At 51.0% G+C, this 16,268-nt stretch overlaps 1 protein-coding gene across 6 annotated transcripts in view; it reads right to left on the reverse strand.

Moving 5' to 3' along the window:
- Nucleotides 1–16,268, reverse strand: part of ZNF470 (zinc finger protein 470) — a 76,147-nt gene that overhangs the window by 22,334 nt on the left and 37,545 nt on the right. For 2 of the 6 annotated variants that reach the window (XR_013825164.1, XR_013825166.1), the window contains exons 3-5: nucleotides 15,273–15,399; nucleotides 7,063–8,527; nucleotides 3,082–3,231 (exon numbers count right to left, since the gene is read on the reverse strand). Coding sequence is in view for 2 of the 6 variants with exons in the window: in XM_079906337.1 (XP_079762463.1) it covers nucleotides 7,092–8,527; nucleotides 15,273–15,399 (1,563 nt within the window). In the remaining 4 variants the exon portion in view is untranslated. Of the gene's footprint in view, nucleotides 1–2,995; nucleotides 3,232–6,324; nucleotides 8,528–15,272; nucleotides 15,400–16,268 lie in introns of those variants that run through there. The other 4 variants (XM_079906337.1, XR_013825165.1, XR_013825167.1 and 1 more) reach the window with 4 other exon arrangements.

Genomic DNA, 16,268 nt, shown 5'->3' on the forward strand with positions numbered 1-16,268 from the left:
TCCCCTGAGCTGGACCTGGAAGATCTGGGAGGTGGCTGCCCCTGGGGCTGTGCATCAGGAGAGGCCGGGACAGCTTCAGGAAGGGCCCCTTCAGAGCATCAGCCAGGAGACCCCCAGCCAGGAATTCCAGGAGGGAGGGGACCCCACAAGTGCGGCCCGCGGAATCCCAACTGGGAGAGCCCCTGCCGTCACTGAGAAGTCCTGTGTGCCAGGAGTGCGGGGAGGCCTCTGCACACTGCACCGAGCTGGCGCAGCACCAGCGCGTGCACGCCCTGGACAAACCCTTCACGTGGGGCGAGTGTGGGAGACGCTCCCGCAGGAAAGCCACGCTCACAGTGTACCAGCGCGTCCACACCGGCGAGAAGCCGTTCACGTGCGCCGAGGGCAGCAAGGCGTTCTGCCAGCTTGCCAACCTCACAGTGCACCGGCGCATCCACATGCGCGAGTGGCCCTACCGGTGTGCCGAATGCGGCCGCGCCTTCGTGCAGAACAAGCAGCTGCTCGGGCACCGGCGCACACACACCGGCGAGCGGCCCTACAAGTGCGGCGAGTGAGGCAAGGCCTTCACCCTCATCACCAACCTGGTGGACCACCAGCGCATCCACACCAGGGAGAAGCCCTTCGTGTGTGACCTGTGCGGTAAGCGCTTCACCAAGCGCTCCTCCCTCCTCGGGCACCAGTGGGCCGCCAGAGGCGACAGGCCCCACCCGTGCAGGGTGTGCGGGAAGGCCTTCCGCAAGAAATCCGAGCGGGTCAACCACCAGCGCACGCACACGGGCGAGCGGCCGTTCAAGTGCTACGAGTGCGGCAAGGCCTTCAGCCAGAAGGCGCAGCTCGTGGTATACTGGCGCAACCACACGGGCGAGAAGCCTTTCCACTGCAAAGCCTGCGGGAGATCCTACAGCCAGAAGGGCTACCTCACCGTGCACCGGCGGACCCATACCGGAGAGAGACCCTTTGAGTGCACGGAGTGCAAGACCTTCAGCCAGAAGGCGCACCTCTCCATTCACCTGCAGATCCACACGGGGCGAGAAGCCCTTACCGCTGCGGCGAATGCGGGATAAGCTTCCGGAAGGTGTCCTTCCTGCTCCAGCATCAGGCCATCCACAGTGACGAGAGGCCCTTCCAGTGTGGCGTGTGCAGCAAGGCCTTCGTGCGGAAGTCCACCCTGGTCAAGCATGGCCGAATCCACACAGGGGAGAAGCCCTACTAGTGCTGGCAGTGTGGGAAAGACTTCCAGCACCAGCCCACGCTGACGGCGCACCGGAATATCCCCACCGGGGTGGTGGGGGGGGGGGTGGCCCTATGAGTGCAAGGTGTACGGCAAGGCCTTCAGGCGCATCGGGAACCTCACCTGCCACCAGAAGACCCACGCTGCTGCGGGGGTGCCCGCCAGGGAGCCCAGCCTTCTGCCCACTCTCCCAGATAACCTGTCACAGGTGAGGCCTGAGATGGTGGCCAAGTTTCAGCCTCCTCCCGTCATCACTTTAGAATTAACTCAGGGACGTCAAGAGATGCCCTTGGGGCTTGTGACACATTCCTGAGAATTCCCTCAGGACAGGCGACAGCTGCCGTACTTCAGCAGTGTGCGACCTGTGCAACCACACAGGGCCTGGCCCACGCTCGGTCTCATGCTCTGCAGTCAACATTTTGAAATGCTTAATAACCTCTGGACAGAGGGCCCCATATTTTCATGTTGCACCAGACTCCAAAAATTATCCCCGTTACCAGGGGAGAGATTAGATCAGGCAGGGGTTGGCAAACCGCAGCTCGGGAGCCAGACCTGCTTTCACATGGCCCCCAAGGTAAGAATGGCTTTCACACTGTAAAATAAAGTGAAGGGTTGTAAAATAAAGCGAAAAGAATATGACACAGAGAGAGCTTTTGTGGCTTGCAAAGAATACATAGTCTCTGGCCTTTTGCAGAAAAGGTTGGCCAACCCCTGCCATCAACCAACAGTTATCTGTGGAATTCCACACCCTTCCTCAGCACAGGCTGGCAAAACCCGTTTGGTCTCATGGTCCCTCTTGGTGGTTCCCTCAGGTGGGCTCCTGGGACTAAGTGGAGGAGACTGGCTGGCTCCGTTCTTTCATTTCCCTCTAGACCTTTTAAAATATATATATATTTATTTATTTTTGGCTGCATTGGGTCTTTGTTGCTGCACGTGGGCTCTCTCTAGTTGCAGCGAGGGGTGGCTACTCTTCGTTGTGGTGCACGGGCTTCTCATTGTGGTGGCTTTTCTTGTTGCAGAGCACGGGCTCTAGGCGTGCAGGCTTCAGTAGTTGTGGCACGTGGGCTCAATGGTTGTGGCTCGCGGGCTCTAGAGTGTAGGCTCAGTAGTTGTGCCGCATGGGCTTAGTTGCTCTGCGGCATGTGGGATCTTCCCGGACCAGGGCTCGAACCTGTGTCCCCTGCATTGGCACGCGGATTCTTAACCACTGAGCCACCAGGGAAGCCCTTACTGTGGCTCAGACCAGCTGCTGTCCTTGGTGCTGAACATCACCTGCGTACTTGGCACTTTTCCGGGAATAAACGTGATTCTCTGTTAAATGGCTGCTTATTCACTGCAGGATCTGGCGTCTCTGCCAGAAAGGTTTGTCCAGTGGGAGCTTGTTGTAGCTCACTCACTGTATTCGTTTGCTCCGGCTGCCATGGCAAAAGACCACAGACAGTGCAGTGGGCTTGAATGGCAGAAATCTATTTTCTCACCGTCCGGGATCAGGGTGTGAGCAGGGTTGATTTCTCCTAAGGCCTCTCTCCTTGGCTTGCAGATGGCGGCCCTCCTGTGGCCTCTTCACGTGGCTGTCCCTCTGCCCGTGTGCGGCCTGGCATCTCTCTCTCTCTTCTTAGGACACCAGTCATTGGATTAGGGCCCACTCATATGACCTCACAGAACCCTAATTATCCCTTTAAAGGCCCTATATCCAAATGCAGTCACATTTTGAAGTTACTGGGTGTTAGGATTTCAATATATGAATTTGGGGAGAACACGTGCAATCTATAACATCCTTAAATGGCTAGAAACAGCCTTTTGCAACTGTAGCTGCTGTCTACATGTTACTGGAAAGCATGAGCACCCACCTTGCATTTTGGGTGGCAGGGGGAGACAGCAACCCCCCACACTCCTCACTTTCCTTCCTTCCTGGTGCAGAGTTAGTCCTGGGACGCAGCTGTCCTGCCAGAGACCGCATTTCCCACTTGCATCCAGGAAGGGGCATGGACCACTCCTCCCTGTGGAAGGTGAGGAGAGGGATGTGTCCAGAAAAGGTTGGGCCTTTGCCACCTGCCCTTCCCCCATCCACCCCCCGGACGCCGACCCCAGAGTGTTTCCAGAAGTGGTGAGCTGAAGGTGGTAGAGGGAGTTTGGACCCCCGAGTCACCCTGTGGAGATCCTCCTACGATCGGCTGCAAGGAATTAGGCCCCAGGTCTTTGGGGTTTGTTGCTGCATTTCGTCCATGCTGACCCAGCTCTGTGACCTCACCATCACCTCCACCCTGTGTGGGAGGTCAGGCATCACCTCCATTGAACAGACAAGGAGGCACCGAGCAAGCTCAGGTTGACCACTGGGTGAGTGGCAGTACCAGTGGTTGAGCCCAGGATCCCCTGACCCCAGAGCCCACTTGATCACTCCTCCACTCTGCAGGGGCTGCAGACCAGGGGTCCAATCTGTTTCTTGCCCCAGATGTCGTTGGTGTGGCCTGCTTGGGCCTGGCCCAAGTAGCATTTCTTAAATACGGGAATTTGGTGCTGTTTAGGAAACAGAAACATTGCACATAAAAGCTTTCAGCTCCAAGATCTTGAGCAAAGCATTAGTACTCTGAGCCTCAGTTTCCTCAGCTGAAAAACCAGGATAATAATAGCATTCTAGATAGTGCTTATTAATATTTTGACTGTTGATAATAGAGCACTGTATTTATTATTTACTATTAATTAATGATAACAATAGAGCACTATTATCAATAGTAAAATAATAAGATATTATTAAGGTGTGGATGAGGCATACATTAGACAATAAGCCTGCTTGACTCAAAGCACTTTATGTTCACAAGAATCCCATCCAGTATGTCAGGGGGTCATAAATCCGTGATTTGAGAGAGGATGGTTTGCACCTCTCCTGAAATTCCAAAACTTCCAGGAGATTCCTGGCCATCACCAGCTTCTGGATCTGTGTCCAGGCCCTCAGTCAATAATACTGGACAGTGACCACGGGCCTCCGATAACTCTCCAGGGCTTGTCTCTGTCCAAGGTCTCAGTTACCTGCATCCCGTCCTGACCTACCAGGGACCAGTTGGCGCTGAGAGAAGAGGGTGCTCCCACACCCCTCCTGCCCGTCCTTTCCCATTTGATGAGAGGACTGGGCCAGGTGTGGAAAGGTCTAGCAGGGAGAGGCTGAGTGTCCCATCTCATGAGTAGGAGGTGATGGGAGGGAAGCACAGGAGGAGGGTGGCGACATGGCTGCTAGGCCAAACCGTCAGAGACCCCTACTCTTAGCTCCTACTGGGGGGCCTAGAAGGTTGCCAAGCTCCATGTGCTCGTTTTATTGAAAGACCATGTCTCATGCCCCTGCCTGACTGCACGATCTGCCTGGACAGGTCCTCAGGGTGCAGCCTGAGGGATGGTTGTCTCCACTTCGTCCTGGAAACACCCCTGGACGACACCTCCCAGCCTCCATGTAGGTCTGAGGGGAGGCAGCTGTCAAAGGCGTGGTAGACAGTGGGAGACACTGGGCCACTTCCGGTCCGGTGCTAAGGTGTTGGTCAGACTTACCTCCCCCAGGCTGCCTCCCCTGACCTGCCGCTGGAACGCTCATGGTGGCTGGCAGCCAGCTCTGACCAGCCCTGTGTCCTCAGGGGTGGACGGGATGTAGGTCCTAAGTGACCACAAGGAGTGCGACTGGGTGGAATTTTTGGTCTGAGACTGAGAGAGAAGCGAGGGAGCAGGAGAGAGGCAGAGAGGCTGGGGGCTCTGTTGTCTGAGGCTCTGTGTTGCCAGGACCTGCAGCTTAGCCTGCCCCTGACTATCCTATCAATCGACTTCGGAGATGCCCACAACCCCCTTTTTAAAGCAGAGGGAACCGAAGCACAGAGGGTTAGAAGGAACTCACTCGCTCACAGCTGGGGCTCACCTTCAATCCATCCAAGGCTCACACTTGCCCTGTGCGTCACAGTCACTCACCCGGCCACCCCTGCCCCGCCCCCCCCCAAGCAGGAAACCTGATCACATGACATCTGTTCTTGCCGACGGGAATGGGGGCATGGCGAAGAAAGCTGGTGCAAACAGATGTGACTCGGAGCCTCTCAGTCTCTCTGGGCTCTGCCCCCATCCCGTGGTCAAGAGAGCACAGAGGACAGCCAGGACCGGGGGCTCTCGTGGTGACCGAGGCAATGAGAAGTTTCCCCAAAGAAAATGTCACACGCAGCAGGACCTCACTGTCACAACAAAAACCAGAGAGGCCATCCGATGACGCTGGGGCCGGCTTCTCCGTGTCATCCCACTTCTGCCCGACTGTGACCTGGGTAGAATGGACCCCACGCCCACGTCAAGGGTGGACAGTGGTTTCAGGCCTATCTGGGCAGTCACTCCCATTCATTCCCCTTCCACAGCTACTATTTCAAGGATGAGGGCGAGACCCATATCTAAGCCAATCAGCACATGGCATTTCTCTGGTCAGAACAATCAGCCCCTGGTGAGTCCAGCGGAATGAAGCGTAGGGCTTTTTTGCCAATGACTGGAAGAGGTCTGTCTCCATCTGCACGAGACTGAGGAAGTGTGTCAAGAGGAGCTGCTGGAAACCACCATGAAACCACAAGGGAAGCCAGCCTGAGGACGAGGCCAGTGCGTGAAGGGAGAGCCAGCAGACCACGGGGAGGCAGAGCTGTGGTTCTGACGTGCTGTGCGTCTGGATCAAGCCCACCCTGATGCCTGCACCCTGACATTCAAAAACTGTCCATGTTTCTACATGGCTGTTTTTCCTACCTACAACACGAAGTGTGCTTACTAATATAAGTGGTTGCTTAAAATGAATTATTCTTTGTGCACCCCGACGTCAGGAAGTGTGGGACATTCAGACACGCCAGGACATTTGCGACCAGTAGCACAGAACATTAAAATAAAAAGGTGGTGGAAAAGGTCCCAGAGAGGGGAGACTGGGGGAACTCTATGTGTACACAAAGCTTCAGGTCAGCCTTAGGAGACTCCAAGTTTAACTGCAAAAGATAACTATGTAAAGAAACTCAGATGTGCAACTTATTGAATCCGGTTAAGTATTTTAACCTGAATATCAAGCCTGTTGTTACTCGCTCCCCTGCCCTCTCCCACAAGCACTGAAACCGACTTTGACAGCACACCTGTTACCTGTATCTTTCTCACCTGATGACTGTTTAAGATGACACTGGTCTCCCTTCATGAAAAGTTTTATTAAAAAAAAAATTTAACAGACCACTATGAGAAACTTTGGCAGCCAAACCGGTTACTGTTATTGCTAACTCTGAAAAAAATTTTTTTTCCTGTCACGAACTTGCCAACTTCTACCGCTTATTAGCCTGGGGGGAGGAGGCTTCCAGTACGGTTTAGGGAGACTGCAGGGCGGCTGGGATATGGAAGGACGACGAAGGGTCCCCCTCTAGCTCTTCCCCATAGAGGAAACTCACTGACAACCTACGTCTGGACTAGACCGAGGGTGTGTGTGACAAGGGGAAAAACGTCCCCACGCTCTTATCAAGTCCTGCACGCCTCTCCCCAACTTTACTATCGTAACGGAGACCGACCGGAGGCTCCATCTCAGCGCTTAAAATGCACTGAGCGCTTGGTCTGGAACCCTGACGCGCTCCGTTCCTGGAACTCCCGCGAGTTACCAGCCACAGCCAACCTTGCAACGTTCCCAAGTACACTGGGCACGGAGGAACTTGCCTTCCAGCTCGGTGGTGTGGACGCCCGGCCGGGAAGGAGCGCGTGGGAACCAAGACCCCCACAATTCCTAAGAGCCGCGGGGCTGCGCCACCCTGGGCCAGCACTTGAGAACTCCCAGAGAGCCAACGGCCAGTGCTAAGGACGCCGCCCACCTGGTGTAGACTGGGGCGCCCCAAGCACCCTAGGTGTGGATCCTCAGGTGCCGCGTGAGGTTGGTGTTCCGGCTGAAGGTTTTCCCGCACTCGCCGCACCTGTAGGGCTTCTCCCCGGTGTGGATCCTCTGGTGAACCGTGAGCGAGGAGTTCTTGATGAAGGCCTTGCCGCACTGCGCGCACCGGTACGGCTTCTCGCCCGTGTGGATGCGCTGGTGTTCGATGAGGTAGGCGCTCTGGCTGAAGGCCTTCCCGCACTCGCCGCACGCGTACGGCTTCTCGCCGGTGTGGCCCATCTGGTGTACCACCAGGGACGAGCGGCCCGTGAAGTGCTTCTTGCAGATGTAGCACGCGTACGGCTTCTCGCCGGTGTGGATGCGCTGGTGCTGGGTCAGCGCGGAGTTCTTGCTAAAGGCCTTGCCGCACTGGCCGCACTCGAAAGGCTTCACCCCGATGTGCAGCCTCTGGTGCTGGATCAGGTAGGCGCTCTGGCTGAAGGCCTTGCCGCACTCGCCGCACGCGTACGGCTTCTCGCCCGTGTGGTTGCGCCGGTGCAGCGTCAGCGACGAGCTCTTGTTGAAGGCGCGGCCGCAGTCCCCGCACGCGTACGGCTTCTCGCCCGTGTGCGTGCGCTGGTGCTCCGTCAGGTGCATGTTCTGGCTGAAGGCGCGCCCGCACTCGCCGCACACGTACGGCTTCTCGCCCGTGTGCGTGCGCTGGTGCACGATCAGGTGCATGTTCTGGCGGAAGGCCTTGCCGCACTCTCCGCACGCGTACGGCTTCTCGCCCGTGTGGACCCGCTCGTGCTGGGCGAGGGAGGAGGTCTTCCGGAAGGCTTTCCCGCACACGCCGCACGCGTACGGCTTCTCGCCGGTGTGCGTGCGCTGGTGCACGATGAGGTTCATGCTCTGGCTGAAGGCGCGGCCGCAGTCCCCGCACGCGTACGGCTTCTCGCCCGTGTGGACCCGCTGGTGGATGGTCAGCGACGACCGTTCCAGAAAGTGCTTCCCACACACGTCGCACTGGAAGGGCTTCTCCCCGGTGTGGATGCGCTGGTGTTTCACCAGCGACGAGCTGCGGCCAAAAGCCTTGCCACACTCGCTACAGTCGTAGGATTTCTTCTCCACGTCCGGTCTGGAGGGTTTACCAAGGTCCGAGTTACCTGCGAGGTTCTTGCCCCGCATGGCAAACGGGTGGATCCCTGCTTCCCGCGGACCCCCCGACCTGGGTGGCGCCGGGGTGGGGCTCTGGTTAACGAACGCCAGCAATTCACGACATTCGGGGTCCGACTCCCGGGAGATTTCCAGCCGCCCCGGGCAGGTCCTAGCGCTTCCCCGCCGCGACTCCACCCTGTCACCCTGCGTCCGCGCTCCGTCCACGGCTGAACCCCAGGCCCCGGATGGTCTGTCTTCCGAAATCTCTTCCTTCAGGTCCGGTTCTTTCATTTCAGGTCTCATTTCCAAGTCTGGCGGGGGAGGAGGAGAGGAGAAGAATTGTACGCGGTTAATGCTGGGTGGAAGTAATTTCCCAAGCGGGAGTGGGTAAGCGACAGGGCACGGATGGAGAAGCTAAGAGCAAAGCAATGCGCTGACGACACACGTGGTTTCAGAAGGCAGAACCAACCTAGGAGGTGAGCGGAGAACTAGAAATGTCCCTTTCGGAGCTCGGAGGAGACACACAAGTTGGGCTGAGAGGGGGCGGGTCAGAAAGGCTCTCGCAAACCTGAGTGAGGAGTTTCTGCAATGGATTCCTCCCCTCCAGGGTCCATCCTGAATATCCCCAACCAGTCATGCTTCGCAGAGCATCGATTTTGTATTAGAAATGATACAAATACAGCTGACGTTTATGGCGCGTGCAGGTTACCCCGTCTTTCCGGCCCCGGCCCAGCTCCATCCCGCCCTCCCCAGCCCCGTAGGCCTCACTCCCCTCCTCCACTGCCCAGTCGTGGAGCGCAGGTATCCCCGTGGGGCTGGCTCCAGACCTCTCCTCTTTGCACATCCATCCCTTCCTGGTCACCAAGAGAAGTCTCCAATCCCCTCCCACGTGTATCCTGTTCATTTCTGTTTCCTGTCTGAGGTCCGGACTCTGTATCATGGACCTAATGGCTTCATTCCCAACATTTAAAAGTTGTGAGATCTTACACAAAAATGTCACGAAAAGTGTGACGATATGACCACACAAAGCCTTTATTCCTATGAGGCGATAAAAAGCAGGAGTGGAGCAGCAGCTGTTCCCCGACCCCTCATTTAACCCCCACCTGGCCCCACCAACACTTGAGTTTGAGACCTCCCCTCCCCTAAGTTATGTCATGCCTTCATGGCCCCGCCAAGGGAGTCTGGACTTCTATATAGTGATGCCTCCCAAATGTATGCCCCCCACCCAGACCTGCTGAGTCCTGCTGAGGACTATTCAGAAGCCTCCTGTGTCCCTCTTGGGTATGGCAAACCCGTTTAACAGGAAACTTGTGATTTTGGAACCCTCACCCCCACCCCAAATGATAAAAAAAAGAAAGAAAGGCTCATCAAAGAGATGTAGCAACATAGTCAGACACAGAAGGACACTCATATGAGGTCCCCAGAGGAGTCAAATTTATAGAGACAGAAAGTAGACGGTGGGTCCCAGGGGCTGGGGGAGGAGGGAACGGGGAGTGTTTACTGGGGACCAGGTTGGGGAAGATGAAAAGGCCCCTGGAGATGGATGGTGGTGACGGTTGCACAACAATATGAATGTACTCAATACCACTGAACTGTACATGTAAAAAAGGGCTAAAATGGTAAATTTTGTGTTATATGTATTTTACCATAATTTTAAAAAGTGTTTTAAAAATAAAGATTTAGCAGTCATTTTTGATTCGTCCCTTCCCTCGCATCATCCAGGCTGTTGAGTGCCACTGGATGGGCAAAGCAGCTTGAGCCAGACCAAATCTCTCCACCAACACAGCCAACCATCGGGTCAGGCACCGCAGGTTTCCTGCCTACACCCTCTGCCCTCTACAAGGCGCTGTCCACTCAGTGGTAGGGATCTTCTCAGGCAGGCCAAGCCCTCCAGCATCTCCCCAGTGCACTGAGAATCAAGGCCAAGACCTTCCCTCCTGGGCCCTTGGGCAGACAGAGCCAGCCTGGATCCTGCCGACCACGCCAGACTAACGCACCTTCCTTTTCTTCAGGCACACTTGCCCTGCGGCTCCCTTTTTACCCCCTTGTCTGTGCTGAGCTCTTCCTGCCTTGGGCCTTTGCACCTGCCGGCTCCTTGATACTCCTTGCGTGCTCATCCTCAGGCCTCAGTTAGCATTTATCCTCCATCCTACCGTGGAAAGGAAGATCTCTCTTGCTATCCTCTTGCCTGCTTCCTAGTGATCGTTCGTTATGGCCCGTGGCAACTTGTCTTTGTCCCTTGATCTGTTTACTACCAGCCCCTGCCCTGCAGTGGAAAGTTGAGCTCCAGGAGGGCAAGACCCTGGCCTGTGCCTGGTTAGTTACAGTACCTGGCACACAGAAGGTAGCAGGTAAACATGCACTGCACACTTGCAATGTGCCCAGCACGGGGCTGAGCAATCGGCACAGATCATTCCGTGTGGTCCCCACGACCATGTAGTTATATTTGAGATTATACCCATTTTACAGACAAGGAAACAAGCTCTGAGAATTAAGTCACTTACTCAAGGTCACACAGCATACTAGAGGCAGAACTGAGATTGAAGCCTATGACCACAGAGCCACGGGCCCTGGTCAGTCACTGTTTTGCTGTGTTCTTATGCTTTCCCATGCCAGAGCAAAGGATTTGAGAAATACTTGACAGTGATCCTGGCTTAGTGACCCTGGGGTGTGGCGTGACACCCAGATGTTAGGGCAGATGGAGGCATGGGGCATGAAGGCCCCGTGACATGGGTGGGGGTGACTTCTCAGTAGGAGGAGGAAAGGCAGGCTGATGGTGGGTTTGGTTTGGGGTGCATGGGGTCTGAGACGTGCTGGGGACATACACTGGCCTGAGCCTGCAGAGATGGGAGGCAGCGGAGTCTCGGTTGTGAATAGAGTTGAAAGTCTTCTGGAATAAATATGAGAGCTGGAGGGAGCATGCCAGCAAAATCCCAGAGTTAAGGGGCAGTTAAAAGGGGGCGGCCTCCCTTTCAGGGATTAAAACCCTTCAGGAGATGTGGCAACATGGATGGACCTAGAGAATATCATATTTAGTGAAGTAAGACAGAGAAAGACAAATATTATATGAAATCACTTATATATGGAATCTAGAAAATAATACGAATGAATCTGTATAAAACAGACAGACACAGAAAACAAACATATGGTTACCAAAGGGGAAAGGGGGGGAGGGATAAATTAGGAGATTGGGATTAACAGATACACACTACTATACATAAGCTAGATAAGCAACAAGGATATATAGCACAGGGAGCTACATTCAATACCTTGTAATAACCTATAATAGAAAATAATCTAAAAATACATACGTGTATATAACTGAATCACTTTGCTGTACACCTGAAACTAACACACTATTGTAAATCAACTCTACTTCAATTAAAAAAAAAAAACACAAACACCCTTCAGGAGAGATGATTTGCAAAAAAGCAAACATCAGCTCTTACTCGTGAAAAGGTATGCAAACACAGCTCAACGTCAGCCAAACTAAAAGGACCCTGCCATATGGCTTTTCACCAATCAGATCAGCAAGGAGCAAAGCATTTGATGATGTGTGGCTGGTGACAGTGTGTGGACATGGGCCTTCTTGCCCACGGTCAAGGGAAATGTTAACAGGACAACGTCTGCAGAGGCCATTTCGGCAACAAGCTACAAACATCCAAAATGTTATTCATCCCTTTTGGTCTAAATGTGGATTTTTTTTCATGGTACTAGATTTCTTGTCCTTTATAGTTTCTTTTCCCATATTATGTATTTCCACATTGCTTCTGATCACAAAGTAATTCACACTTGTTATTAAAACATCAAACATCAAAAAATAACATAAAATGGAAGTCTCTTGCAATCTCACCATCTAACAGTTTGATGTATATTTTTAGAATTTTCTCCCAGTGCATACTTTAAAAAAATACACACAACACACTCTGTATGCACACACACATATGAACACACACTGTTGTTGTTGTTTTTCTGAAATGTGGCCAAGATAGAGTAACAAAGATACGATTTCCCTCCAGCCTACAGCCTAAAGCAATGGGAGGAAGAGAGGACAAAATATATAAAGCAAAGGTTTTCAAGACACTGGACATGAGTCAACAAAGTGCAGTGATTCCTGAGACATAGGACTCAACAGAGGCAGGCCCTACGACCACCCAACTTACTCGCAGGAAAGTTCGCAGGCCACAGCACAGGAGGGGAAACTGAGGCGAAGCCCCACAGACTCCCTGAGTTGAGGAGATGGAATTGAGAGACGGAGGCAGGTGGAGTTCACAGAACAGAGTACTGGACAGCAAAGTGTGGAGAGTGGGCTCTGGAGACAGGCAAGGTCCTCCCTCCAGGACTTGGGTTACTGATCAGAACACTCAGATACAGAAACTACCCAAGGCTGGAGAAAACCACCCGAAAGGAATTGAAAACAGTACCCAGAGCCGACGCAGGGCTGGGAACAGTGCCTCCTCACACCAGCCATGTAACTCGCACCATATAATTCATGGGGCGTTGGGCAGAACACTCAGAAGGGTCTTGTGGAGATTAAGTCGTCCTAGACTGAACACAAGCCACAAAGGCAAAAATGAAAGCAGGTCAAATGATGTGGTATTGGTGTCAAGACAGACAAATAGATGGATGAAACAGAACAGAGTCCAGAATTAGACCCACACATACATGAACAGCTGATTTTTGACAAAAGTGCAAAGGCAATTCAGTGGAGAAAATTCAGTGGAAATTTTTCAGTGGAAATATTCAGTCTTTTCAACACATGGCGGAACAACAGGACATCTATTTGACAAAAAAAAAGTGAACTTGAATTAACATTTTGCATCATTAGAAAAATTAACTCTAAGGGGATCATAGAACAAAATATGAAACCTAAAACTATACAACATACAGAAGAAAACCTTTGTGGCTTTGAGATAGGCAAAGATTTCTAAAATCTGACACCAAAAGCATGATCCCTAAGGAAAATAATTTATCAATTGGACTTCAAATTAAAAACTTCTCTTCAAACAAATGATGCTGGGGAACCTGGATAGCCACATTCAAAGGAGTGACATTAGACCCTTTTAACATCATTCACAAAAATTAACTCAAAGTGAACCAAAGATGTACATGAAGAGCTACAACTGTTAAACTCTTAGAAGAAAACACAGGAGTAAATTTTCATGGCCTTGGTTGGTCAATGGTTTCTGAGATACGATACCAAAAGCACAAGCAACAACAACAAAATAAATAAATTGAACACATCAAAATTAAAAATGTTTGTGTTTCAAATGATGCCATCAAAAAAGAGAAAAGTCTACCCACAGAATGGGACAAAATATTTGCAAAGCATCTACCCGATAAAGGACTTATGTCAACAATAATAATAAACATATAAAGAACTCTCAAAACTCAGTAATAAGGAAACGAACAACCCAACTAAATAAAACAGGCAAAAGACTTGAACAGATATTTCACTGAAGAGAATATACATGTGGCAAATAAGCACATGGAAAGATTCTCAATATCAAATGAAAACTACGATATGATAAGACTACACACCAACGAGAAAGGCTGAAATGAAAAAGATTGAGCATACTGAGATTTGGCAAGCACATGGAGCAGCTGAAACTCCCACTCACTGCTGGTGGAAATGTCAAATGTTACAACTGCTTTGGAAAAAAGTTTGGAGTTTCTTTAAAAGTTAGATATACACCTCATATCTGAGCCAACCATTCTACTCACCGGTGTTTACTCAAGAGAAAGGAAAGCATATGCCTACAGAAAAACTTGTACACGCACATTCACAGCAGCTTTATTTGTAATAGTCCAGAATTGGAAACAACCCAAATGTTCATCAACAAGTGAATGGATAAACAAATTGTGGTCTATCCATAGGCAGAATGGTATTCAGCAATAAAAAGATGTGAACTATTGATACATACAACAACATGGGTGAACCTCAAAATCATCATGCCAAGTGAAAGAAGTCAGACCAAAAAGAGACTACATGCTGTATGATTCCATGTATATAAAATTCTAGAATATGCAAATTAAACCACAGTGACATAAGGCAGACCAGTGGTTGCCTGGGGACGGAGGGTGGGTACGGGGAGGGAAGGGAGATATTACCCAGGGGCATGAGAAACTCTTCGGGGTAATGGATATGTTCATTATCTGGATCATGGTGATGGTTTCCTGGGTGTGTACAGATGTTGAAATACACTGAATTATTCTTTACATATGTGCAGTTAATTATAGGTCAATTATACTTCCACAAAAGCTGTTGAAGAAATGGGACCATACTCTAGCTCTGAAAGTTAGTGTTTCAACAACACATCAAGGGACATCATTCCATGTCAGTGCCTACAAAGAGTGCTCATCTTTGAAAAGCATGGTTTCCATCATATGGCTACACCTTGATATGTTAGTCAGTCTTGTACATGTGGGCATTTAGGTCATTTCTATTTTTCTTCCTAAGGAAAACTTTGTACACATATAGAAAGATTTCTAAAGGGTAGATCCCTAAAAATGGAATTGTTCAAAATTTGGCTGATAATGCCAAACTGTCCTCCAAAAGAGTTGTCCCAACATTATAACATTATACTCCCAAAAGGACAGAGTCCCTTTCCCGATACCTTCATAATGCAGGCTATTATTCTTTTTCATTTCTGTGTACCTCATGAGCAAAAACTGTATTTCCTTGACTCAGTTTGTATTTCTTTGACTATTAGTAAGATTTAAAAATCTTTTATAAAGCGTGATTCCATGTATTTCCACATTTATGAACTTCCATCTATAAGTCTGGCCATCATTCAGTCTTTTTCTTATTTATTCCTAGGAGGTTTTTACATAATTATAATCCTTTGACTGTTATCCATGTGGTAAATATTATTCCCCATTGCATCATCTGTCAACTTTATTTTTAGCTTTGAGTGATTTAAACTTTCTATGTAGTCAAATCTGTCAGTGATTTAAACTTTCTACATAGTCAAATCTGTCAATCTTTTTTCTTATCTCTCTGTAGTCCTCACGTGACAGGCTGATGGTAAGTTACTCAGCGAAGCTGCCCCTTACCCAGTGAGACCAGGTTCTGGAGGTTCTCTAGCATCACATCTCTGTACAGGTCCTTCTGGGAAGGTTCCAGCTGCTGCCACTCCTCCTGGGTGAAGTCCACAGTCACATCCCTGAACGTCACTGACTCCTGTAAGAGGAAACCCACAACCACTCACCGCAGGGCCCTCCTTACAGAGGTCTGGAAGAATGGCCAGAAAAGCCAAGAGGATTTCGGGAAGGCACACAGGATGTATCTGAAGTGATTTCAACAAGGACCAGCCACTCAGTTATCTTGGTGCCTCATTATTTGGGGATGGTCCTCTGACAGAGAAATAAAACAAATATGAGGCTGTTTAGAGCAGAAAGTCACAGATTTGAGAGACAGAGAAGGAATCAAAGGCAAAATGATCATAACCCAGTGAATCAACACATTCATTAGAAGCCCAACAAAGGCAGAAACCTAGATGGAACCCAGTAGTTCACCAAAGATTCCTGAGCCCCTACAAAGCTGCAGGCACTAAGCAAGGTGCGGGATACAGACACAGAAGGTTTAAGAACTAGTTCCTCAAAGGAGGGGCAGATGAAAACACCTGTAACTGACCCACAATCTGGTCAATACTGTCATGAAGGTATGAACAAAATTCTCCAGGCGCCTGAGCAACAGCAGCTTTAGGGGGCGTCCGGGAAGACTTCAGAAAGGTGACACTGAGTTTAGGCTGGGGGAAGGATCAGTGGTCAGGTCCTTGGGGGGAGATTCCGGAGGGAGGAAGAGCTTGGGTCAAGACATGAGGCTTAAAAGGCAGATTAGACCATTGAGGAATCGTGAGAAGTTCATGTGGTGGAAGCATAAGAGACTTTCCAGCTGATGCTGTAAGCCCTGGGGATGAAATGAATGTGGCTTAGCAGGGAGAGATGATGATGGTGATGGTGATGGTGATGGTGGTGGTGGTGGTGGTGGTGGTGGTGGTGGTGGTGGTGATGGTGGTGATGGTGGTGATGATGGTGATGGTGGTGATG

The sequence above is a fragment of the Stenella coeruleoalba genome (genome assembly GCF_951394435.1).
Source record: "Stenella coeruleoalba genome assembly, chromosome: 20".
Taxonomy (NCBI): domain Eukaryota; kingdom Metazoa; phylum Chordata; class Mammalia; order Artiodactyla; family Delphinidae; genus Stenella; species Stenella coeruleoalba.